Consider the following 26813-nt stretch of genomic DNA (forward strand, 5'->3'; position numbering starts at 1 on the left):
AGAAGCTGGGGGAAGTTTCTGGGTTTTACTTGGGGGTTCAGAACTCTTAGCAAAATTGTTTCTAAGATGGATGGTCCAAAAGCTTGGACTGGCTGCTGCTCTGTGAGCTTTTTGTTCCTGTCCTGTGAAAAGATAAGGGCTTTTCACCAGACTGTATCCAAATACACTGTTTAGCTCAGCTGACTTTTTTTTTTTTTTTTTGGTAGCAGATTTGCTAAGTGAAGGAAGTAGATCATTGATTCAGATTCTGGCCAAGTTCCTTGTTTTGTGGCTGACCAGCACTTTGAATATCACTTCCTTAGGGGAACCTGCCTGTTTTAGGAGAGCCCTTTAGCAGGTTATCCCATTTAATCCTTACAGCCACTTGGGGAGGGGGTGGCAATTTACAAGTATGTTAGGAATTTTTCAGTGTTTTCCAGACAGTGTCAGAGAAGCTCAGACTTCAACTATCTAGTTCATAGCAAGGTAGGTCTCTTTCTCTGGGTTGTATTTGTAAAAATTCTCTGTTCAAGAGTGCTAGGAAGCTCTAGAAAATAAAATGAATGCAATTAAAAATCACCCCAATGAGGTAATAAAAAAAGGAGCTGCATCCACAGAGATCCTACCTAAGGAGCTTCCTGCAGTAGCTCAGATGTGAGTCTTACAATATGAAAGCTGGGAGTGTCACCGGCCGATGAAGAGAAGAGAATCTCAAATTGAGAGCAAAGAAGTAAAATGCAGAAGGGATTGAGACTAAAGACGTTACACTTTCCCTCAACAAAGTAAGACTGATCTTTTATTTGCTTCAATCATAACTTATTCTCGACCTGCTAAGTTGAAACTCATTTGGAAGCCCAAGGTTCGTGAGATTGTTCAAATCCTTTTCTAAAAAGCTCCGGATTCACGCTGTGGAACTGCTAAACCACTGTCAGTTCTGTTCCATAATTACAGTGCAGGCACTTTTTGTCCCCTGCCACGCTGGGCCATTGATGTAGGTGACTAAAGCAAGAGCCTGTTATGGAGCTTGTGGACCAGTGGTAAAAACAGACACGTAGACTGAGAGTTCTAAAGGGCTATATGTGCAATAAAAGTTAGGCACAAATTGTGGGCCCTTAGTTTACCGTGGGGCAGTCCGAGGTGGCCCCCCAGGGAAGATGAGGCTTGAACTGGCTTAAAAGATGGGAAACTGCACAACCAAACTTGCAGCATATTTTGTACAGGGAGGCAGAAGCAGTGATGGCTGGACTTCAGTTGGACAGGTAGGTAGAGGTTAAATCATATGAAAGAAGTGGGTTTTTGCCTGTAGGTGATGGGGAGTCTGAAGGAATTTAAATAAGCAAATAAGGGACAGGTTTTCATTTCAGATGGCTCTGACAGCAGTGTGGCAACAGGGTAAGGGGATGATACTGGGGCAGAGTGGCAGTCCAAAATAGCAGATAATATGAGCAATTGTTAAATTACAGGGAAGAGGAAAGTAGGAGACAAGCAAAAGTACTGATTTTCAAAAACGGAAAGAGGAATTCTGCAAATACAAATCAATAAGTTTAACGAGTCTCTTCGTTACAAGCGGCAAACCCAACTAAGATGATTTCAGTGCTCATTTCTAGCACTCCTTGTTTCCAGTTGCACAACCAACATCAAACATCCATCTCCTCTCAGCCTTGCTTTCTGTGCCTGCTTCGTTTCTAAAGCAGCGCTGCCCACATGATTGTGAAGATGGCCACTAGCTATAGGCATTCTACCAGCATAGCAATCCATTTGCAAATGATCATTTCTGTTCCTTAGTTCCAGAAGGTCCCTAAGCCAACTGTCACTGATCTGGCTCAGGACATGTGACCAACCTTAAACCAATCCCTTTGTGCAGATTTAGGTCATGTCTGAGGAGGGGTTTGCCTCATCTGAACCATGTGGTTTGAGTAGCAAAGGGGTAGGTCAGCGCTACACCACTGGAAAAAATACTTTGGGCGGTTTTAATTACATCAGTGAGAAAATATTAAAAGTTGGCAAATTATCCCTAATTCCACCAACCATAATTTTTAAGCAATCAAGCAAAAAATGTGAGAGGCTATTACAGTAATCCAAAGGAGAAATTATGAGAGCCAAACCTAGGAGTCACACAATACTGGAATGAATGAGCACAGTTTTAGCTGATCGCTTTAACCGTAGGTCTGTCCAACCATCCAAGCGCAGGGCTGAACGTCCTGATTGCAGAGGGTAGAATGCAGTAGCAAAAAGAGCTAGTAAATCCTGTAGGGTATACCAGACCATATGCTGCAAACAAGTACAGCTAGAGAGAGAAAGGGCTTTGGCTGGATTTCGGCCTTGACATCTGTCTGAAGTTCTCCAGAGGTAAGGCAGGTTTGCTGACAATCTTATCCATCCCTCATGGTGTCAGCTTCCGCTACATTCCCACGGCTCCACGGTCTGTGGCTCCAGCCAACGCCTCTGCTCGGCTGTGTCCTGCAGGCACCTTAAATTCACGCAAATCCGAAACTGAGTTCATCGACCCCCTTCAGCCCAAACTCTCCTACTCCCACTTCAAGCCAGAAACTTGGGAGTCATCCCAGACGCCCTCCTCACCCCCGCCACCCAATCCAGTCCCTCCGTTCCAGTCGCTTCCCAAGCGTCTCACTCCACTCCTCCCATACCTGCTGCCGCGGCTCTAGGTCAGGCCGCTTCTCGCCTGGACCACTGCAATAGCCTCGGAACTTCTGTCCTCGGCTCCAATTTCAGCCCCCTACAGTCTCCGCTCCTCGCAGGAGCCGGAGTGATCGTTCTAAAATGCAAACCTGAAAACGACTTTCCTGCTTAAAATTCTTCCCAGGCCCCCTTCTGGAGGGAGAACCCCAAACTCCTCAGTTTAGAACCGCCAGGTTGCCGGTGGGGGGAGTGGGAATGAAGTTCCACCTGGGGCACGAGGGGCATCGGGATAAGGGCAAGTCGGAAAGGAGGGCCGAGCCCCTCGGACGTGTTTCTAGGCTGAGGAGGAAGGACCCGCTGGGGGAACGAGGCCCGGGGAGGCTGGGGGAGCGCGGCGCGAGCGGGCGCGGAGGACGCGGCCCTGAGCGGACCAGGCGGCGCTCTCCGGGATGGCGCGTCGCCAGGCGCGGACAGGGCCGGGCTGGGCGGGGCCTGGCGGCTCGCGGCCTCCGGGCGGCAGGGGGCGGCCTCTCCCACGGCGGCGACTCTCGGTCCCGGGCTCCGTGCCTTTCGGGCGACACGGCGACCTCGGGGGACGGGCTGCGTCGGCCGGGCATGGCGGCGTGGAGCCCGGCCGCAGCAGCTCCTCTGCTCCGCGGGATCCGCGGGGTGAGCGCGGGCGGGGGCCGGGCTGCTCTCCGGGGCGGGAGGCGCGGAGCGGCCGCGGGGCCGACTGCTGCCGGGGCTCGAGGACAGGCTCCCCGAGGGCGCGGCGCAGGGCCGGGGGCCTCCCCTGCCTTCTTGCCTTCATTCATTGATCGTCCGTTCGGTGGGCCCCGGCTTTGGAAAAAGGGCAGGCCCCGGCGCGCGCTGGGGGAGCTTCCGAGCAGGGTGGACGTTGGGGCGAGGGGAACAGACACGTAAACAGTCATAGTACAGCGGGCACGGAAAAAGCAATGTCGATTTTCCCAGCCGCAGACGTAGGAGTCATAGCGCGGAGCGACGGCGTGGGTGCCACGCGGAGGACTGTGGAGGGGTCAGCTTTCTGGGAATGTCCGCCCTGGCTCTGTGACCTTGACCCTCCCCAAATCCCACACACCCGGAGTAGAAGCCCAGCAGAGGGCACTCAACACGCGCTGTCCTAATTTTCTCGCCCCCTTTCTGATTGCATCCTTTGCCTCACTTCATCTACTTCTTTACTTTCCTCTCCCGTTCTTCCTTCCCTCCTGCTGGTCTTGGACCTGCCTCCCCCGAACAGGTCTACTGGGGACTTTCAGCGTGGAGGGTGGGCATCTAGGGATTTTGTCAGTCGATTGCTGGTTTAAAGGCCACTGCCCACAGATCTGCTGAGATAAAAGGAAGCCTTCTTCCAAGGAATCTGCAGGGCTATCCATCCTCACTCTCCAGTGATGACCACTGCTGCCTGCCACCGGTTACCCTCTGCCTTTGCACCCCAAAGCCTCGTCCTCAGAAGAGGCTCCACCCCCACCCGCACCCCCCAATCCTACCCATGCCCACAGCATCAAGTTTGTCCCTCCACACAGTATTCAGACGGTCTAAGTCCAGATCTTTCTCCTGACCTGCATTTCAACTGCCTGCCAGAAACGAAATGTCTTTGCCGGTGCCCAGTAAGCATGCCCTGAATCATACAGTTCCCTTGCTCATCTACCCATCCATCTATCCATCCCTCTGCCCTGGGCTCAGCTCTGGAGGGCTGCAGTAACAGGACAGACACAGTCTTGGCCTTTGAGACCAGTTGGTGAAAGAGCAAGTGCACAAGTCATTTTAAAGAAGATGCTCCGAGATTCTGTTACACAGGACCCATCAGGAAAGGCCTGAAGATGGGCCAGACTGGGGGTGAAAGGGTGGTACCTTCAGCACCAGCACTTGATGAACAGCGCTAGTGTTCTCGCTCCTGCCCTCTCCCTCCACTCAGGCCCGACTCCCGGGGCTGCTCCCTTTCTAAGGCCTCCCATCTGGGCATCTTTCCTGATGAGCTTCAGATGGCACTGTTTCGGGCAGGTTACTTTGTCTAATGAAGTCCAAAATCTTTAGCCTGATATTCAAGGCCTGCCATGCTCTATTTTCAGTCTCCCTTTTCTACATGTGCTCGACCCAGCCAAGGGGCTGCCCACTTGGTTTTCTGACCCCCTGTCCTAAGGGTTGAGACACAGTCCCTTCAGAAGCAGTGGCTCCCTGTGGTAGCCACTGGGGGAGGAGGGAGTGTTGTGGCCAGTGGTAAATAATCTAAAAATGTTCCCCCTTCTGGTCATTTAACAGACTTCTGCTTCCTCTCCCTAGTGAGGATTAGTACATGCTGCAAAGCTTAGCTGGCTTGTTGAGCAGTAGGTCACAAGGTCACATCCCACTGGAGAGAGTGTGGAATGTTAATCAGGCCTAAAGGGTGGGTGGCATCTGGCAGCACCAGTGCTCAGTCAGTGGCACCCTGGCCTGGCAGGGCACGTCTTAGGCAGGCTGCCCACGTCTCCTGGCTCTGCATCTTGCTAGCAGATCCAGCCTTTGGCAGATTACTTAGTGCCTCAGATTCCTCGCCTATAAAACTGTCATCATGGTAGGGTCTCTCACAGCATTATCATGGGGAGTTAAACACCTGTTGAATTAGGTTTGGGGTCTTGTTGTCTCTAGAATCAAAGTATGTTGTTTACGGTCTTCCCCTGCACCCGAAAAGTTTATTCTGCGTCCTGGGGCACTTAAATGGACACCTGACACCATGCAGCCCCTCTGACTTAGCCCATGGCTGTGCTGGTGAGGGCTTGGAGTGCTGCCTTGCAGGGGAACGGCAGGTGGGGCCTGCCTGGTGGCCCAGCCTGGCCTGGGGTTGCATTGTCTTGTTCTGCCGTGACTCTTCTCTGTTCTGTGGCAGCTTCCTCTTCTCCACTGTGCCCAGCGGATGTTTGCCTCGCAGACTGAGGGGGAGCTCAAAGTGACCCAAATTCTCAAAGAAAAGTTTCCTCGAGCAACAGTGATCAAAGTCACCGACATTTCAGGTGAGGTTTTCTCCCGTCTTTCCCATGGGGTTTGGGAGCATTTTGCCCTCTAAAGGGCGGAGGGCGGGGGGGTTAGCAGAGGGAATTTGCCATCAGGGGCTTCTCAATATGTGTGGCTTTTGGACGGATGGAACACGGCCTCTCGCACCAGACAGGTGGAAGTAAGGATGTAGAAACGTTGGAGGGAAACTGTGTGGGGACCCCACAGCCAGGAGGACTCAGTCACCAGCCTGGCCCAGCTTGGATGAGGTCCCTCTCAGTCACCCCAGGGCTCAGGGCTACCGTCTTTAATTTGACTTTGAGAAAGGCCTTACTTTAATTCTCCACATTCTTCTGACACCTGGAATGTTAGAGCTGGAGCAGACCCTAGGAAGACATTGTCCTTTTGAGGAAAGTAATTGCCTTGGTTTCCCCACAAGGAGATGAGCCCAGATTGGCCAAAGAACCTGCCCAGCCCTTCACAGGGAGGAGGCAGCAGAACCAAAACCAGAACCAGGACCCGGGGCAGACTGTCCTGAGCCCATTACCAGCCCCAGCCAGGCCCCGCCTTTCTTGGATGACTGGCACCACAGAAGGTTCGGCTGGCTGTGTGTTAGGAGCAGCTGGGGAATCAACTTCAGCACCCAGGACAGAGAAGAGAGGTCCTTTATCCGGTCACATGTGCAACAGCTGGCCCTGGGCAGCAAGATGGGCATCGACCTGAATCTCCCCACACCCAGGCACAGTCTTTGCCACTCTGCGTTGCCACCGTGGCTCACTGGCTTCTCTGAGAACATGACATTTACAAGAATTGAAAGAAAGTTCAGGAAGTGCTTTTTATTCTAGAAACTATAGAAAATTAATCAATCTAAAGATCCATTGGAATGGTAGGTTGGGTGGGCGCTCTGGGGTTGGTCCTCCGGCAATGCTGAGGCCTTGATGTCACCAGTCATGCTCCTGCCCCAGGCCCAGGCAGGGCAGAGCTAGAACTTGACCTTCAGTCTGGCTCTGCCCAGCCCTGGACAGAATGCCAAAAGAAAATTGAGGCTGGGAACCCCGGCTTCACCGAAGCTTGGACTCCTAGAGCACATCGGAGAAGCACAGCCACGCCTATTGCGTAAATTGCACTTCTCATACGGTGGCCTGGTGTTAAAAGCACAGGGGACATTTTCTTTCTTGCCTACCTTGTGTCATGCTACAGCAGCACATTTTATCATCAGTCATCAGCCAGAGACAAAGCCTGGGCAGGGAGTGGATGGGTCACACAAGCTCTGCCTGGAGAGCTTCACCAGAAAGCGGCTCCCTCCCTGCGGAAGCCAGGATAACACTCAGGGCTGCTTGTAAAGCAGGAGGTGCTGGAGAGACCCCCGCTGGCTGTGACCAGTATGTCTGCGGTGTTTATTATAATGCTGTGTCCCTGCCTCTCTGATGCATCCTCATTCCTTTTCTTTCGATAGTATTACACACGATTTTCAACCCAAATTTTAGTATATTTTTGCACTTTTAAAAATAACAATTGCTGATCCTTTGGAAGGTGGAACACTGAAATTCAGTCCCTCCCACCCTCTTCCATGGCATTTGTTGGCTCAATAAAGGAAATATGAGGGAAACCTACATCTCCTGGGTTTTCCATGCTTTGTGCCTTATCCTCCCTTCCCCATGAGTAATTATCCCGGGAGTGCAGCTGCCTTGCAAAAGGAAGAGCACATTTTGGTCGAGGCAGCCCGCCAGGAGGCGTATGGGGTCAGATTGTAAGCTGTGATCTTTTTCTAATAGTCCTAGCAACTTTCTGTTTGATGGTAATATTCAGACCATCTTTGGATCATGCAGTACTTCAAGGACATACGGGACTGTGGCTGCTGTAACTTAATCATTGAAATGCTTTCAAATTGCATTTATTCCAGGAGGCTGTGGGGCAATGTATGAAATCCAAATCGAGTCAGAAGAATTTAAGGAGAAGAGAACTGTCCAGCAGCACAGGATGGTGAATCAGGTCAGTAGAAGCAGCCGCGCTCCTTTGTCACTGGTCTCCAGCGTCCGAAAGGGCCTGCCGAGTGGAGATGGTATTTCACCATCTAGGAAAGAATAATGCAATACCACGGTCACACGAACAGGCCGCGGGACCCGAGGAAGATGTAATCCGGAGCAATCTGGAATCAGATTGTGGCAAATAGGAATTTTCTTCACAATTGAAAACAAGTCACCCAATAGTTATTCTGCATTTCCTTAAATAATTCTACCCATGTTTAGTGTTATTGGTACATATTGAATAGTGTTTGTAAACATAGGAATACTAAAGATGGATGTTTTTGTAGAGTTGAAGATTTTTTTTAGCCTCTCTTTAGGACTTCTTTACGGATGGGTAAATTGAGGCACAACATGATTGAGAATTGTTCCAGCTGCTCCAGACCCAGTGACTGGGCATTAGGAGGCTGGAACATCAGATTTAACCAGACTGAGGCCCAGTTTATTCATTATCCAGGCTTATTTTACATGGAGTTTGTACCAGCCTTGACTCTTGGGCCTGTGTCTATAAACTCGCTCCCTCAGCAGGTGTATTTGACATCATTCTGGAGTGTCTTGCACACTGTGAACTAATTTAACTTTTGTAAAGCACAGCTCTGGTCATGAGATTCCCTCTGTGGCCGCTCTGCTGTTTGAGTTCTGTCCCAGACTGCTGTTCTGGGCCTTTCCCCACCCTTCTGCTCACAACCCCCCTACTCCGGCCTCTGCCCTGGGGTCTCTCTGTGCATTTGGACCTTTGCCCAGATCCGACCTCCTGCCTGGGTTCCCTTCCTCCCCTCTCCCACCCAGCCCAAATGCTGCCTCCCATCCCTGCCTGGCAGGAAATGAATGCCCTCCATCTTCTGACTCCAGCGTTTTCTGCCTTGGGTCCTGGCTACTTACAACCCCGCCATCTGTCCTTTGGCCCTGTCAGCCCTTTGTGGGCTGGTTCCCTTCTGGATCCATCTTTGGATTCCTCCTGGAGTCAGCCCTTCACGTGGATGGGACCACCTACGGCCCTGAGGCGTGCTGGTGGTCGGCCTGGGCAGTCTGGGGTGGAACAGCAACCACGTCGCTCTCCAGAAGCCCATCCAGCCCCATGTGATCTCAGGGGTTGGAACCAAGGTGGAAGATAAGACAAGGAAGACCTGACTGTCCCAAATCCTCCCCAACCAGTAGAACTTTGGGTTTTGTTCTCAAAACTACTCAGGCCGCCTAGTGCAACTGGACTCCCAGGGGTGCAGGTAATTTGACCACATCCCTTGGCCTGAAGCCACAGTTACAAGTGGTGAAGGATGCAGGGTCTGGAGTTGGACTGCCTACGTTTCAAATCCAGGCTCTGCTACTTTCTAGCTGGGCAACCTGGGCAAGTTAACTCAACCTCCCTGTGCCTCAATTTCCTAATCTGTTACTGGGGAGACGAACAGGACTTGCCTCACAGGGGTGTTTTGAGGATGAGTGAGAAAGTACACGCCAAGCACTGAGAGCAGTGCTTGACACACAGTAGGCCCTCAGGAAATGTCAGCTGCTGTCACCATTTCCATCACCATCTTGTCATCTACAAAACTGGGTGGAAACTGCACCAAGTCCAGAGGCAAGGGCAGCGATTCCCGTGGTTTGGGGGAGTCACTGGCATCATCTGGGGCTCAGGGTTTCCTCTGGGCCCCTACAGAACTTGTCCTTCCCCCAGCACCATCTGAGCAGGAGAGCCCCGCTCACTTGTCTGTCGTCACCCTAGAAAGCGGACCCCATGCAGGTGGACCTGGTCTATTTTGTGCACTGCCATGTCGCCCACACCTCACAAAGGACCTGGCACCTGAAGGAGCTCAGGCATGGTTTGTGGAGTCTGCAGACAGTACGGAGAGCTGGCCTGGGCCTGGTTACTGGCTCACAGAGAAATGGAATGTTTGGTGCCTGATAGGCGTTCCCTTTCAGAGAATTCACGTCCTGGCATCGGTGCACTTGAACCTGGAGCAGCTCCGGCCCGGGTCACCACAGCAGCCGCCTGGCCCGGCCGAGCACTGCTTGTGATGGAGGAGGTGATGCAGATCACAGCCAGGCACCCACAGCCACCGGAGCAGGTTGGCAGGGAAGGAAGGGCGATCCCAGAACCTGACTTTCAGCTGGAGCAGAGGCCACAGCCACAGCAAGCTGTTGGTCTGTAATGCGTGTGTGCCAATGTGCTGATATGGTCATGGGCATTTCAGATGACTGTGTGCGGGTGTTGGCTGGGATAAGTCATGTGGGAGGAGTGAAACATAACGTCTTTGAGAGCAAGTCTATTGGCCTGTAGGGGTCTGAGCTAGACCTGGAGTTAGTTGTGCATCGTTCAGAGGTGCTGGGAATCAAGACTCTGACAGGCACCCCGTAGGAGGAGTCAGGGCTGAAAGGGGAGGGGAGGAGAAGGCATCCTCAGCTCCATGGCTGCTGAGTAAGTGGTTTCTTCTACAGTGCGTGAGAGTGGGGGGCGGTGCCCCGTCCACATGCACTGGGTGTCCAGGCTGTTGGAGGGGCCTGGTGGTCCTGGGCCAGGTGAAACTTTCCTCGTTGATGGTGTTGAATCACCCTAGTAGGACCAAGACTGTCAGGCCCAACAGGCCCTGAAAAGGCCACCTGGCCCATCTGATGCTGGAATCTGCTTCTCATCAGACAGTCCCTGCCTGATTCCCCCAGGACTGGGTGCCCTGCGTCACAACTCACAGCTGCTCCGCCCTCAAGAGTGAACTCGCCATTTCCCTGGGACCCCTGCCGACTTGTGGCTCAGCCTCTCCCAGCTCTCTGTTCAGCAGCCTTCTCTTCTGAAAGAGTCGCTGGCATTTGCTTTGGGCCAGGCTCAGGGAGTCCAGGATGACAAATTTTCTTTCCCTCCCAGGAGCCCCTCCTCTACCCATCCTATTCCCACCCTGGAGAGCAGCCATAGGGAGAAGAGTGAGCACCAGCTCCCCCTTTGTTTTTTATGGGTTTTTTTTTTGAGGAAGATTGGCCCTAAGCTAACATCCATGCCCATCTTCCTCTACTTTGTATGTGGGATGTCTGCTACAGCATGGCTTGATGAGTGGTGTGTAGGTCCATGCCCAGGATCCAAACCAGTGAACCCTGAGCCACCCAAGCAAAGCAGAGTGTGTGAACTTAATCACTACACCCCCAAGCTGGCCCCCTAGTTCCCTTTTTTGTGTTGGATGGAGCTGGTTTCATCTTGGCTCTTGGCTTCCCAGTGGGATCTGAGCCTCAGTTTCCTCGTTGGCACATTGCCTGAGGTATTAGCCACATGAGTCCAGCCTCATGCTGGCACATGGAAGGCATCCGGTGCACAGCAGTTGCCCTCTCTCCTTCAGTCTGGCCTCTTTCCTCTCTGTTGCCCATCACCCTCCCCTAAGAGTGCCTCTGCCCGTGTCCCCCCTGCTGAGAGCCCCTCAGTGCACCCCACGGTGTCCCTTCCCACTTCCTAGCCTGTGATTTCCGATCCTCTGTGAGGTCTGCCTCCATCTTCCCTGCTTGCACCTGACTCAAGGCCAGGCTTTTCTTGGTAAATTGCGGCAGGTTCCCAGCCTTCCCTCGCCTTGCTCTCCCGGGCCCAGTGCCCTGTCTGTCTCCAGCTCTTCCACTCCTGGCTGTCCAGCTCCTGGTCCGCCTCCTCCATGAACGGACAGTGCAGTCGCAAATGCTCCCTCCTGTGAACACCCACAGCCGTACCGAGCTGGCTTGTGGTCTGGCAGCATCCATCACTGTCTGCACTGAGTGCATTTTTTGTGGATTTGTGTTATTCTCCCACCTCTCTCATCATTTTCCTATGACTTTTTCATCTGTGTCCCCAGCGCCCAGCATGATACTGTGGGCTAAAAAACATTTACCCAAGCTACATCTTATAAACTGTGAGACTATGGCCAAGTCACTTTCCTACCAGGCCTCAGTTTCCTCAGCTGTGAAGTGGCCTAGGTGATGTCTAAGGCCCTCTATAGCTGTAAGATACAGTGAGCCGTGTTGGGGAGCCCTCTGAGGGTGGCAGGAGAGCTGGGAGAAGGCATTGGGAAGGGTAAATGTGCAGGGCGTAAGGGGTCAAGGCCTGTCATGCAAAGGTGTGGCTGGGCCCTCACCTGGTCATGGAAGCTTTAAGGAGGGGAGGCTGGTTGTGGCCCAGGGACAGCCTCTAGGGAGCATTCCAGACCTGTAGGAAGCAGAGTGCATGTGGCCCAGGGGCTGTGTGCCCTTCCCCCAGCAAAGACATGAGGCCTTTTCCAGAGGCATTTCTGCTTGTCTGCTGCGTTGAAGGGACTTGTCGGTGAAAATGTCAATGGTCGGGCAGCTCATTGGCTCCCAACACAACAGCAGCTCTGGCATAGGCCTAGACAGGAACCCCAGGGAAACCAAGGATGGCCAGGACATCAGGATACCTGGGTTCAGGTCCTGATTCTGCTACTCACTTGCTTGCTGACTAGGGATAAGCTCTATTTCTGTTTATCAAATAAGGAGACAGGACTAGATTGTTTCTAAGGATCCTTCTGACTCTACAAAACTAACCACATGAGTTAGGGTTCTTTTTGTTACACGTGACAGATACCAAACTAAAACTAGCATAAGTAAACAAAGGGAATTAGTTGGCCCTTTAATGAAATATCTGGTTTCTGGCAGATCTAGATTCAGGGTCTTAGGTATATTTGAATATGCTTGCTCTCTTTCATATTCTCTCTCTGAGCTTTCAGCTTCTCTGTGTGTTGGCCTCATTTCCTCCTGCTGGAGATGGGCTTTCTCTTCTTGGTGGAGAACATGGCCCCCAGCCACCTCAACTGCCAGTATTCCAGTAGAGTGACCCAGGAGACATGGATCCTCACTGGAAAATCCCAGGGGAGATTCTGATTGGCCCAGTGTGTGTCATGTGCTATCCCTGGACCAATCAGGCTTGGGCAGGGGCACGTAGCTACCTCAATACCAGGCTAATTGGCAGTTCCACCAGAAGTACACAGAGTGGAAAAGAGCTGTTCCCCAGGAGAAGGGAGATTCCTGGACAGACTGGAGAAAAAGCATGCACCCCACTATGATGACGAGGCTCCTGCCTAGTGTAAAAGGACCTGGACTCCTCTGCACTGATGATAAACTCCAGTGGGCTAAGCCTCCCTCAGGTCCTGCTGTTCTCCTGGCACTGCAGGGAAATAAATATCGATTTGACTGTGGCTCGTTCAGATTTGTGCCCTGACATTGTTTGTAACCTTAAACAAGTTTCCTAATTACTTTGACTTTATTTCCTGATCTAAAGTAAAATTGGGAATTTGTGCTAATTGGTGTGGTTTTAAAGAACAGTTGTTCATTGCTTGAAATAAAAAAAAAAAAAAACCACAGGAAACAACCTAAAAGTTCATCATTAGGGGACGGGCTGGAAAGTTATGATCCATCTAGATAATGGAAAACTATGCTGATGCCAACAAGAACGAGGGTGCTCTTCATGCCTGCGGTGGGAAGCTCTCCCTCCCATGGTTGGGGGAAAGCAAAGTGTAGAACACTGTGTTTGAAATGCTAACCTTGCTGTTTTTAAAAGGTAATGGGGTAGAAGATATATTCATATTAGCTTGAATATGCATTTTTAAATCCTTACAAAGACACACAAGGAGCTAACAACAGTTCTCTCTTTGGGGGTGAAGGTGGAAACTGGGGGGTGGAGGACAGACGTGGGAGGGAGACTTCACTGTAGGCCTTTTTAAAGCTTTTGATTTCTGAGCCAGGTTAGATACTGATTCAAAAAAATAAAACATTGTTGTCCAAAAAAAGGAAAAACTGCTAAAAGAAAGTGTGTGCAGAGTCTCTTACAGATACAGAGCTATATAAAAATACTCTCATTGAGACTTATTGTAATCAATGTCAGATACAAAATAAATGATGATGCTCTTTTACTTACTTAGGCACTTAAAGAAGAAATCAAAGGAATGCATGGATTGAGGATATTTACCTCCGTCCCCAAACACTGACCACGCCCCGGCTGCATAGATGCTGCTGCTTAAAACCTTGGATGAACTTGACCATTCTTTCCTAGGCATTTGCCAAAAAAGTTATCTATTTTGTTCATAGACATTTCCGTATTATAATTATAGAAGAATTTGTTATCTATTTAGATGTTAATTAATGGCAACAGACAACTGAAGCTTTTAAAGAGTCATTAGTCATGCTTCTATTTCCTTTATTTCAAAAGCAATGTCCTTTTGTCCAAAGTGGTCTCGTTTTTGGACAGTTCTGTCCTGATGCAACAGATGCAGGACAGAGTGCCAGCTCCTTTTGTCCTGTCAAGACTCTTTTTTGTTTTTCCTCCCTGAAACTGCTCAGGCCCCTTAATCTTACCAAAAAGGTAAGAAAAGAAAAGATCCTTGGATTTTACTGTTTCCTTAGTTTACCACTGTCTTTCCCTCCCCTCCATAAGCCTGAACTTGGATGCTCAGTTTTTTGCTCCCTGGAGTGGACTCTGAGGATCTGGGGCTGCCATGATCAGGATCTTCTTCCCGTGTCTGAAAATTCCCCACCCTTTGCATCTTGGTGGGAGGTGGAGCCTGCCTCCCCGACAGAAGCTGAAAAGGCTTGCTTTCCTAGCTCCCTTGCAAATAAGGCACAGGCCAAGCTAGACTCAGGCAATCAGACAGAACTATGCTGCACTTTGAATTGGGAGCAAGTGACGCCAAGAAGCAAGGGCAGTGGTGCATCCACCTGGCAGCCGTGGCACTGATGTCCGGTGTTCTGGGTGGTGGCAGCAGCAGAGTCAGTGGCCCCTCCTACCTCCCTAAGAAATAAGAATATGTGGGTAAAACAACCTTGAGCCCCAGAGTTTTCGAGCAGCGCAAGTTTTACATGTTCTGTTCACGTACTGTGTCCCCATTTTTTGGTTTAAAAATATTCTGTATCTCTATGGTGGGGTGAAGGGCTTGGTGTCCTGCCAGGGCAAAGCTGCCTTTTACGTGGAATAGAGTCGCTCAGTTGTGTCAGAGCTGAGTAGACAGGATAAAACGAACTCCTGAGGGCCTGAGACATCTGTGAAAGCTAGACACCCCCCAGAGGCCAGCTTTTAGGTGGTGCAGTGAGGAAACACCTAAGACTGGAGTTCCTGAAGCCAGAAGGCAGCGGTCAGCGAGAACAGAGAGACGACAGAATTATACGTATGTTGATTGCACGAATGGAGTCTAATTGTCCTCCTCTTTAAGGTGAACTGCACCTAGTCACCTGCTTCTACAGGACAGAATAAGGTGGAAGCGACAATACACAGCCTCAGAACTAGGTCATAAAAGGCACTGTGGCCTCCTTCTTGATTTCTCTTGGATTCCTGGCTCGAGGAGAGGGTAGCTGCCATGTTGTGAGGACACTCAAGCAGTCTCTGGAGAAGCCCAGGGGAGCACCCGAGGCCTCTTACCAACAGGCAAGGAAACAGGCCTGCCAAACGCCAGCAGGGAACTGAGCCTTCTGTCAGGACGAGAGCCATGTGGGTGAGCCATCTTGGAAGTGGATCCTTCCAAGTCACAGTCACAATCAAACCTTCAGAAAACTGTAGCCCCAGCTGATATCTTGACTGCAACCCAAGCCAGAACCACCCAGCTAAGCTACTCCCCAATTCCTGACCAACAGAAACCGTGAGATAATAAATGTTGGTTCTTTTAAGCCACTAAAGTTTTGCGGTCAATTTTTATGCAGCAACAGATTAACTGATACACTTGTGCATTACCGAGAAGACACGGGGACATTTCACAGATTGAAGGAAGGGTTAAAGAGCCAAACTTCAGAAAGGACAGGGGTATAGCTAAATGTCATCGACACCACCCGGTCCTCTTGGCATCTCCTGTCTGCCTCTCTCTGCAGATTAGCTTTATTATCTCTCACTCTGGATTGGCTTCCACCACACAGCAGTGTCCATACTGCCGGTAGCTCTCAATTTTTATATCTTAATGTCTAGGCCATAAGAAGGGCAAATTTTCCCTCCAAGTTCTGGTTCAAAGAATGCCAAAGAAGTCCTCTGATCAGCCCCTCTTGGATCAGGAGCCACCCTGGACTAATTAGCTGGAGTCCAGGAGTCGTGTCCACTGCAGCCTCTCTCTGGACTCTGGTTTGGGGTGGAGGGAGGAATAGTTGCCAAAAGAAGTAGGGGTTCTGTTCTGCAAAGAAGCTGGGACAAAACGTGCCCTCGACTGGAGGAAAAGGTGCCCTCGCAGGCGTCCTAGGAGTCTGGGGTCACCAGAGAAACTCAGCATCTCCCCTCTGCTTCACCCCACCCACACCCCAGGGGACTCGTCAGGCCCAGTGAAATGTGTCAATCCTACCACTTCCACGTGTCTGCTCCCAAATCTGGCAACAAGAACTTTTTTAAGTAGCACACACACACCCTGCCCCTGGCCCTGCAGCTGTTCTCAGGGTTTCCTTTTAGTTGGTTAAAAGAAGAGAAAAAATTGTTTGATCTTAGTGTCCAAAGTGTAACATTGCATCTGATACAGCCAACTCCTAGCTTTTTGATTAAGTGCTACTTGTGGAAACTGCTGAATTAGATGACACCTTTTCTGAGCCAAGTGTCCTTTTAAGAACAGTGTAGAGTTTTCCAGGGGAAAATCCAAGGTGTCCTGAGGTCGGTGCCTGCTGACCAGACAGGTCAATCTAAAGGACTCTGCCCAGTCCACAGCCCTCCCTGGCCCGTATTGTTCCATGGGTGCCGTAGTGTCCCTCTCCCCCTGATGAGACCACTCAATGAGCAGTCATGTGACAGGCTGGCTTCCAACCTGGGGAAGGAATCTGGGGCCACAAATCCCCACCCAGACACCAGCAGTGGCAAGGAGTCACTGGATCTAATTCTCTTTCTTGGGAATCCAAACTGGAAAGGGTGAGTAAATGACCTACGGACAGCTAATGGCTGGTGCAAAGCTCTGGGCAAGCAAACGCCGGCGTTCACGTCGGGACACACGGGCAGATTGATCAAGGAGAAGCGAAAGTTGAAAACCGCCCGGGAGATGTCATGACGGGCATTGACTATATAATAAACAAGAGAGTAATTCTCAATCCGGCTGCAAATTAGAACTAGCTGCAGTATTTAAAAATGCCCATACCTGGGTCCCTCCTGGGTCTAAGAGGCCGGTTGGTGAGCGGCAGGGAGAGTGGACCTAGAGACCAGCCAGTCAAGTTAAAAGGTAGACTCGAAGTGAACCGCCCAGACCCCTTAGAGCCGCAGGAGTCAGGACGCCCTCCCCCTAGTTCCGCTATGCTGTCCCCAGCGCTCTCTCCGGCCAGCCCATCCCCTCTTCCCTCCAGGGAGCTGCAGCACGTCGTCGGTTCCTTTGCCATCTCCCCTCCATGCCCCATGCGTCTGGGGGTGCCGACCCCACGCCTCTCATTCCGCAGGGTAAAGGGCGGGAGAGCGCCGATGCAACCAGAGCCGGGCGCAGGCCCCCGACCTAACCTGGGCGAACCGGGCCGGCCTGCAGGGTCCGCGGCTGACCCAGCCAGGCCCCTGCCAGCGGGACCGTTTCCCCGGGAGCGCCGTCTGGTTTCCGCGCGGCCTGGAGCCCTGCTTCCCGCCGCCGCTCACCGCGATCCTCGCCTGCGCTTCCCCCAGACGACTCTAGGAAAGGTCGGCCTCCGTCAGAAACCCGCGGCTTGAGTCAGCAGAGTTGGCTGTCTTACGCGCAACCTAAAGAACCCTCCAAGCCACACCGCGCGCATCTTCCAAGTCTCCTCCACTGGGACCCGCTGGAGTGCCGACCGAGCCGACTTCTGACATCTTTTGTATTTGCGTTTGCTCCGATAATGCTGGTGGGATTAATTCTATCGTTCGGCACGTCATTCCAGGGAATTGATCTCATTTCTTAGGTTGTAGTAAGATACCCCCTCACTGTGAATTTAAAAGAACATTTACGCAATTTAATTTTTTTTTTTTAAGAAAAATACGTTTATTAGAGAGGCAGATAAGAGGGTTCAGCTAAAAGATGCCAAAGGTTGTTTTCTTTTTAGAATAAGAATAAAAAGAAACAGTCGTGTTGACCTTTATTCAAACACAATTTATTCAGAACCTAAGTGCCTATAATGGTCTCGTTTGCAGCATCAAGGGGGCCACTGAGCCGGGAGGGGAAGAGCCTTGGGCGGCAGTTATACAAACAAAAAGATCTCCAGCGAGCAGAACCACCAGTTAAACAAACGGGTAAACGGGTAAAAAGTTAAAACAACTGAAGTTTAAGCAATCACTTTAGTTTTTTTTAAAAAAACTGTTTTTATCACAGTTTCAGATTTACAGAAATATTGAGAAGATTGTACAGAGTTCCCCTATACCCCACACCCAGTATCCCTTATTATTAACAGCTTACAGGAGAATGGTACATTTGTTACAATTACTGAACCAATATTGATACATTATTACACATCAAAGCCCATAGTTTATTCAAATTCCCTTAATTTTTCCGTAATGTCCTTTTCCAGGCATCGGCTCCAAGACACCACATTACAATTAGTTCTCATGCTTCCTTAGGCTCCTCCTGGCCATGACAGTTTCTCAGAATTTCCCTATTTTTGATGACCCTTTAGTTTTTAAATAGCCGTACATACAAATATTTTCCGTGGGAGGAATTATAGATGTATTTGACAGAAAGCAATTTTAAAAACAAAAACAAAACCACAAAAGAAGAAAGTCACAATCCAGTCGACCAACTGAAAGTTACTCTAATCTAAACATTCTGGCAAACGTTAATTAATCGTGTCTTAGACACCACACCAAAAAAGTGTGCTGGCATTATTAAGAATAAAACCACTGCCTTGGGTGATTGACGTCAGGAAGTAGCAGCTTCGCCCAAACAGGATGGGTTTAAAGGAGGACATTGTCTGGGGGGAGGTGCGGTGGACTTATAAACAAGGTCAGGGAGGAGAGGCTTGTACACTCACATTATTCACCTGGAAGTGTCTCTCTGAAATAAAGAAGGCAAACTTTATAAACAAGCTAACATTTTCCTTCTTTTACTTAACAGGGACCTACTGGAAGAAAACAAAGACTACTTTGGGTGGAAATGGAAATTCCTGATGCTTTGGAAATTATTTCAATACTGTTTCTAACCCTTCAAGCATTGACAAAAGGAACCGAAACTACGAAATGTCTTGAACTGTGTTTAGTCAATGTCCCTGTCTTCATCTGTTCTCGGCACCGAGGCATGCAACTTAAAATAATGATCATAAATCTATGCACAGGGCACCCCCTCCCCCCGCTCTATTCAAACCAGTTGAGCTATTTTCTGAATCAAATTTGCACAACTCTAAAGAAAAAAAAAACTTCAAAGAACAGGATGTTTTTCAAGGCAGGCTTTTTAGAAGCTAATGTGGACTTGCCCAGTTTGGCTTTTTCAGGGTTTGGATGGCCTTCTTTGTGGTTAACAGTTTGACATGGAGCTCATCATCTGATATAGGAAAGTCAGGTTCCAGTATCTTCAGTCTCCCATTCGTTTGGTTAAATGCCTAAAGGTGGTAATCCGCCGGCACTGAAGTGGAGGCAGGCATTTACGGCTCATTAAAACAAATCCCCATGGTTTAAGGGTCAGCTGATTTTCTTGCTACAATACTTAAAAAGCAGAACTGGAACAATTCCCCTGACGAGGTCTGCCTCAAGATAAGCAGCTTTATCAATATTGTGTCAGTAAAGGCATAATAATTCAAAAGAAATTTTAATTACAAAATTTTAAAAATCATACAGTTGTAAGTCAGGCTGTCATTAAGTCAAGTCCACTAGGTTTCACTTGCTAGCCCTTACCGAATATGAGCTAACACACTGCTGGAACCTCGAAACACGGGCCATGCAGAGCAAGGAGCGTGAGTCCCTCCTGCCATTTTCGGATCTTCTGATCTGAGCTTATGAAATGAGCCCATAATGTGGAGGCAAGAAGCTAATCTTCCTGTCTAAAAGTAGGAAGGATATGAATAAACATTGTTTCAAAGCAAAAACAAGGGACATCTCAACCTGACACCTTCCTTCTAACCCATTTATAGCTGGTTCTCTGTGATCTGTGGGTAGATCTCATTCCTGAGCAGAATTAAACACTGGATTTGGTAGCTGTCCATGGACGTGACTAGTTTCACTATCCATTCTCTGCTTCCCTGCCAATTTAAGAATGCAGATCCTATGGGGCCAGCTTTTTAAAGATGGTGAGAAAATTTTATTTTATTCTGGCTAAAGTTAATCATACTATTTTCTAAAGTGAGCCTTTACATTTATTGCCTTTAAAAAATTCCAGTGAGCTTCAAACTGAGATTTTAAAGGTGTCAATGATTTAAAAATCTACCATTTGAAAAGCAGTCTGCTGAATTCTGGGTCTGTGTGTGAATGTAGTTACTGCCACACTGCATTCCGGGTATAGCCCAGCCCAGGGGAGTGTGGGCTGAATACAGCTCCTCTTGCCACAAAACCTCCAACAGAAACAGAACCAAGGTGGCTGAAAAGGAGACCTGCACTGCTTGCATATAAGGATGTCTATACAGCATTAGAACATCTGATCTACTGTGTCAATTGGGTGGCGGGAAGAGCAATTGGTGTCATATGTCAAATCAACAAGTTAACTGCCCAAACTTTTCCGCACTTCAATTGGTTATTTAGGATCAAATAGACATGACAAGATAGTCATGATGAAGTAACCACGGTCTTAACCCTATTCAAGGAAAAATACAAACATTTAGTACCAATATTTTTATGTCTTTACTCAAGAAGGGTGACATTTTATTTTGTCCATGATTTCCTCTAAGTGAATAATGGTAAAAGGTAATAGACTAGCACAGTTCAATTTATCAAGTTACAAAATGTAACATGCTAATATACTTCCATTTACAGCAGACACTGTATATAAATAAGAGAGCAGAAGTCTCTGCGTGCCCATGATGCTATCCTTTTTGATTCAGAAATAATGATTAGGAGGTAGAATCTGACTTTTTTGTCATTTATAGATGTTGCCAAAAGAAGAAATGTTTATCAGATTTCAAATGACACAGTTGTAAATTGGCAGTTGGCAGCTTTCAATATAAAACTTCACCTTAGCAAGATAAACTTGACCAGAGTGAAAACTGGCCAAGGAAAATTCAGGTGTACGATGCCTAAAAGGCCACTATGTGACTTTATAAAAATATATACTATGGTGCTCTCCATTCGTCCAATCTTTCGAATAACTGCCTGTAATAGTCACGGTTGTGAGAAGAAACAACTCCAGTTCTTTCTTAAAAAGTTTTTTTTTAAATTTCTTTTTTTAAAGATTTTATTTTTTCCTTTTTCTCCCCAAAGCCCCCCGGTACATAGTTGTGTATTCTTCGTTGTGGGTTCTTCTAGTTGTGGCATGTGGGACGCTGCCTCAGCATGGTCTGATGAGCAGTGCCATGTCCGCGCCCAGGATTTGAACTAACAAAACACTGGGCCGCCTGCTGCGGAGCGCGCGAACTTAACCACTCGGCCACGGGGCCAGCCCCTTAAAAAGTTTTTTAAAGTGATATTAAATATACGTTTTAGCACCTTTGGCATTTTTGTCCAAATAGACTTTGACAGTTAAAGTAGGAAGGTAGCCCTTTTCATCTTCATTACTCCAGATGCAGATTCACCTTCATGTTCCTCTCTAACATACGATGTTTCTGCTTCAACTACTGAAATAATTCCTTCATTCTGACTTTCAAATACGTAGAGAGCTTTACAAGTCCCTAGGGTGGGAAGGGGTTCCTTGTTACCAAATTCATTATTAAAATCCATGGCCAGGACCTTCCCCTCACTCTCCTGACTTTGCTCCTCTAGGTGACTGACACCTGTGTTCTCCCAATCTTGTGCACAGTAATTCAGGGTTTTGTACATTCTATTCTGTTGTCAGGTCTGTTTGCTTGGTGCTGGGGGCCTGCCTTCAACCAAAGTCAGCCAGATTTCAAATTTCTGGGCCTCTGGTCACAGTTTTTCTATATTTTTGGCTGACTTTTGTTACTTCATGACCCAAACCGTCTGGGTCTCCTATTTGAGATTCTTTAGATAGTCATCTTTTATCTTTGTTATGCCTTCCCTTTGATCCATCTCCATTTGAATTTCTTTATTTAATTCATTGACTTTCTTTTATAGCTTTTTCCTACTTTGTTGAGGAGGAAGACTGTTGATGTTCTTGGTGTTGCACCCACCACACTTTTGGCTTTTGAAGCAGAGAATTTGGGGTTTTAAGATCACAAACTCATTGAAGAAGTGAGCTCCATTTTCTGTTTGGAAGACATTTATTTTTATGAACAGCCGTAACTTTCCTTTGGATTTGCTATCAGACTTGACTTCTGGTTTGCCTTCTCTGGAATCTGAAAGACTACTGTCAGACACAGCACACTTCATTGGCAAGTGTTGTCCTCAGCTGTCTCCAGCAGGCTCAAACTTTGACTTCAAAGTTTCTATTACCAGCTGTGATGTTCTTTGGATCATTGATTCATTTGCCTTTACTATTCTATCCAAGGATTTCCCATTGATTGCTACTGCCTGTTGGTCAACCTCTGCATGTCTTTATTGATTCTCAACTTCTCACTATCCTCCTTTCCTCCATCTCTTGTATTTTCTGAGAAATGTTGGAAATATGAGGATGATAATATTCACACAGCACATGGTCGAATTTGTTGAAGAACTGATGAGTAATCTGCTTTGCTGTCCTCTGCCATTGATGCCACTTCTGAGCTTGTTGGTGTGCCTTTTCAACATCTACTTTTTAAAACGTTCACGCCAGGATCATTTCCCCCAAATACTGATGTGCTCTGTTAGTCTTTTTGCAATCTCGCTCAAATCATCTTTTATTTGATTAAAGTTGCTTCCAGCAGGTATATATCAATGGTTGCACCTTCTGTGCAACATGAAAGTGCGATTTCCACTCCCGCTCTGGTCTTAAACACAGCCCGCTAACTCCACAGGGATCAGGGAGCTCAAGTTCTCAAAGAGAAGTCCATGCTGCCCAGCGTGACGGCTCCTTTCACTCACACACAGGAAAGGAAAGCTTTACGTGACTGATACCTGTATTGTTCCTCCTCCTTCGAGTTTTTTTTAGGCTGGTTCCCGAGCTGCTTTGCATAGCTGAGTTCAATCTCTGTCCTTACCCAGACAAACGTGATGTGTTTCTCAAGAATACTAATTTCCTACTGTATGTGTTTTCTAAGTCAAACTGATCCCCGAACTCGGTGCCCCAGGGGGCTGGGGACGGAGAAGGGCGCTCGGCGCGGCGGGCGCGGCCGCTGTGGGCCCTCCCCAGCCATCCCGTCGCCCCCGCGCTCCTCCCGGCCGCCGCCTCCTCCAGGGTCTCTTCAGCGGCCCCTCTTCCCGGGCGCTTCCCACCAAAGGGAGCCGGCCCGCCCCGCGCCCCCGTGCTTTAATTTGTAAACGCCCAGAGTATTCGCCAGAGTCCAGAAGCGCAGACTCGCGCGTTCATCCAGGGCAGGAGCGCACAGGACCAGAAAGGGAAAGATGGAGGGGTAGGCACCTCGCCTGCCGATGCCCCGGAAGCTCGCGACCCGGGCCCCAGCAGAGAGCCGCTGCCGAGAGGCTGCCCCCTGCCGCCACGGAGGCCACCTGCCAGGCCCAGGGATGGAGCGCCCCGAGGAGGAGCCTGGATCCCGGCCCCACGGATGGAACACCCTGGGGAGGAGGTCCAACCGGTCCCTAGGATGCAGCGCCCCGGGGTTGGGGCACCCTGGGGAGGAGCCTGGAGATCCACGAGGCCTTTCACATGAGAAGAAAGGCGCCCATGGATGGCCCCAGAGGGCCTGTGGTAGCAGGCCCCCTGGGCCACTACTGAGTCTTCACTCTGGCACCTCAAGCCTCACTTACCCCTGCCTCCTCATTCCTTTCTCTCTTGGCTCCCCCTAAACCAGAGTGTATCCTCCCAACCTCCTTGCCCTCTTCCTGGTAGAAGTGGACCAAACAATTCAGGCCATATGACAAAATAAATGTTAGGCCAAAGCTAAGCATGGAATGGAATACCATTATTAGAGAATTAACTTCAGGGATAAATAACTTCAATAATCTTCAATTTTATGTTTAAAATTTTAAAGTTATGAAAAAGTATGGTGCAGAAACGATGAGGAGTGCCAGATGGGATTGCTCCTGTGGTCCGTACCCTACGCATTTGCCATTTGAAACAAGTGCTCATATTCACAGGTATATTTATTGAATCATTAACTTTAATTCAGGAAGGAGGTTTTTCAGTAAAATTTTCTAGAAAGAACTTTGTTTCTAGGATTCATAGCTTGAATAGAAGTGAAAAAGAAACCCTTTGTTTTTACTCGAAAATAGCTGGCAAGCTATAACTATCCTCTGTTTAAATTTTTAGCTTCCTCAAAAAGCTAGAAAAAGAACAAAAAAGTTAACCAAAAGAAAGTACAAGGAAGGAAATAATAAGCATAAAAGTATAAATTAATGAGGTAGGAAACAAAAGATAGTACAGATAATAAATAAAAATGCTGGTTATTTGGAAAAAAGTAAGATCAATAAACCAATAATTAAACTAATATAAAAAGGGAAGAGGGGCCAGCCCCATGGCCCAGTGGTTAAGCTTGTGCACTCTGCTTCTGCGGCCCAGGGTTTTGCTGGTTCCAATCCTGGGCGCAGACATGGCACTGCTCATCAAGCCATGCTGAGGCGGTGTCCCACATGCCACAACTAGAAGGACCCACAGCTAAAAATATACAACTATGTACCGGGGGCTTTGGGGAGGAAAAATAAAATCTCCAAAAAATAAAAAAAGGGAAGAAAGCACAAAAACACAAAATAAGAAGTCACATAGTAGGGACATAACCACTAGATCAGAGGAAGTTAAAAAATATATGAGAGTATTTTGTACACTTTATGCAAATAAACTTGAAAATATAGATTAAAATGAGTAATTTCAGAGGAAAATACAATTTACCAAAATTGAGCCCTGTAGAGAAAGAAAGTATTAAAGACCAATCTCCATAAAATATTAGAGAAATTTATCAAATAGATATGCCATATGCAGGGAAATGCTATCAAACTCTTAAACAGCAGGTAATCCCAATACTAAATAAATTGTTCCAGAGACCAAGAAATGAAGGAAAACTGCCAAATCCTGTTGTAAACAAGTACAAAATTAATATATAAATCTGACGTAGCTAGCACAAAAATGAAAACTGTAAATCAATCTCACTTAAGAATTAAATAAAACTTTGCACTCCTAACCCAACAGCCAATTAAGGAAATAAATCTTCAAGAGCAAGTGAAGTGGGCTGTGGGGGAAGAAAAGCAGAGATAGCTCATATTTGGAAATATGTTACTGTAATTCACCATATATTCTCCAGGTACACCGAAAAGGCCTTTTGTCAAAATTTAACACCTATTCTTGATCAAAACACCCAATAAAATAGTAATTGGCAGATGTTTTTAAACATATATATGTATATATAAGTTCTAAATTCAACATCTAACTTAATGGGGATCAGGAACAAGGCAAGCATGCCCATAGTCTCTTCCACTATTTAGCATTGTATTGGAATTATCAGCCAATGCAATTAGACAGGAAAACAATTTGAGCATAAGAATTGGAAAAGAAGAGGTAAAACTCTCTCTATATGCAGATGACAGCATATCTGGAAATCCCCAAAAAATCTACTTTAAAGCTAACTCAAACAATAACAGGATTCAGTAAACTAGCAATGAATAAAATTAACAGAAAAAATCAATAGCCTTCACATATTAAAACCAATAACCAGGTAGAAGAGAAAAAGAAAAAGAAAGCCCCATTTATAATGCAACATAAAAAGGTGGTATAGGAATAAACTTAACAAGAAACGTGCAAATTTTATACTAGGAAAACTTTAAAACATCCTAAAAGATCCAGAAGCAGACTTGGACAAATAGAAAATGCTTGTTTCTGGACTCAGTAGCATAAAAATCTTTGTTAGTTAATTTACAAATTTAGTGTGAGTCAAAAAAGTATCAACAAATTTTTTTTTCTGGCACTAGACAAGTTCATTCTAAAGTTCATAGAGAAAAATAAACATGCAAGAAGAGCTAGAAACTCCTGAAGAAGAAGAGCAATAAGGGGACACTAGCCCTACTAGATGTTAAAATATACTATAAATATTAATATTAAGTACTAAAATATACTATAAATATAAAATAGTGAGGTATTGGCACATGAATAGGCTGACCAGAGAAATATAATAGAAAGACCAGAGTATGGAAATTTGTTATATAATAAGGGGCATCAGGGAAAAGATAGACATTTTTTATTAATGGTGTTGAGAAAACTAGAGAACTACTTGGGAAAAGATAAAATTGGGCCCATTTCTTACACAAGAAAAATATGCAGATGGATCAGAGATCTAAATGTTAAAAACATAATCACACAAGTAGTAGAAGAAAGCACATATAAAGAACTCATACAACTCAACAATAAAGACAAATAATCCAATTAAAAAATAGGCAAAAGATTTGAATAGATATTTCTCCAAAGAAGATTTGCAAGCGGCCAAAAAGCAGACAAAAAGATTCTCAATAAGATTAGCCATTGGGAAAATGAATATCAAAACTGCAATGATAGCACTTTACACCCAATAGGATGGTTAGAATCAAGAACATGGACAACAACAAGTTTGGAGAGAATGTAGAGAGATCAGAACCCTTATACAGGCTGGTGGGGCAGCCACTTTAGAAAACGGTCTGACAGTTTCTCAAATGGTTAAACAAGTTTTACCATATGACTCAGCAATTCTACTCCTGGGTACTTACCCAAGAGAAGTAAAAATTTGTCTACACAAGAACTTATACATGAATGTTCATAGCTTTGTTCATAATAGTCAAAAAGTGGAAACAACCCAAATATCCATCAACTGATGCATGCGTGAAATGTGATATATTCATACAATGGAGTGTTACAAGGCCATAAAAAGTAACAAAGTATTGATACATGCTATAATGTGGGTGAACCGTGAAAACATTATGCCAGAAGTGAGAGAAGCCAGACGCAAAAGGCCACATATAACATTCATTTGTATGAAATGTCTAGAATAGGCAAATCCTTAGAAAAAGAAAGTAGATAGGGTTAAGGTTAGGGTGTGTCTGCCAATGGGTATGGAATTTCTTTTAGGAGTGATGAAAATATTCCTGAATTATATAGTGTTGATCCATGCACAACTTTGTGAATATACTAAAAACCAGTGAATTGTACACTTTAAGGGGGCGAACTTGGGGCCGGCCCAGTGGCATAGTGGTTAAGTCCGCACGCT

The 26813-nt window shown here is 47.4% G+C and overlaps 1 protein-coding gene, 1 long non-coding RNA gene and 1 pseudogene across 4 annotated transcripts; 1 reads left to right on the top strand and 2 right to left on the bottom strand.

The window, feature by feature from the left end:
* Positions 1-753: 753 nt before the first annotated feature.
* Positions 754-3081, bottom strand: LOC103559868 (uncharacterized). Its single transcript, XR_547070.2, has 2 exons — positions 2628-3081; positions 754-2449 (listed from the first exon to the last, which is right to left on the bottom strand). It is a non-coding gene; the product is annotated as an uncharacterized lncRNA (long non-coding RNA).
* Positions 3082-3083: 2 nt separating this feature from the next.
* BOLA3 (bolA family member 3) lies at positions 3084-20272 on the top strand. 3 transcript variants are annotated; one of them, XR_011525962.1, is made up of 5 exons: positions 3108-3288; positions 5504-5627; positions 7511-7599; positions 9546-9691; positions 13502-15240. XR_011525962.1 is itself a non-coding variant. In XM_008533680.2 (4 exons), the coding sequence occupies exons 1-4, from the start codon at positions 3235-3237 to the stop codon at positions 13565-13567; spliced, it is 333 nt and encodes a 110-aa protein (XP_008531902.1). In that variant the 5' UTR covers positions 3084-3234; the 3' UTR covers positions 13568-15240. The 3 variants fall into 3 exon arrangements, 2 of the variants coding, with proteins under 2 accessions (XP_008531902.1, XP_070428464.1); XM_008533680.2 differs by lacking the exon at positions 9546-9691 and having other exon boundaries at positions 3084-3288; XM_070572363.1 differs by lacking the exons at positions 9546-9691; positions 13502-15240 and adding an exon at positions 18572-20272 and having other exon boundaries at positions 3131-3288.
* Positions 20273-20925: 653 nt separating this feature from the next.
* Positions 20926-22064, bottom strand: LOC103559865 (formin-binding protein 1 pseudogene; annotated as a pseudogene).
* Between the last annotated feature and the right edge of the window lie 4749 nt (positions 22065-26813).

This window comes from Equus przewalskii, chromosome 14, assembly GCF_037783145.1.
Source record: "Equus przewalskii isolate Varuska chromosome 14, EquPr2, whole genome shotgun sequence".
In the NCBI taxonomy this organism is placed as follows: Eukaryota; Metazoa; Chordata; class Mammalia; order Perissodactyla; family Equidae; genus Equus; species Equus przewalskii.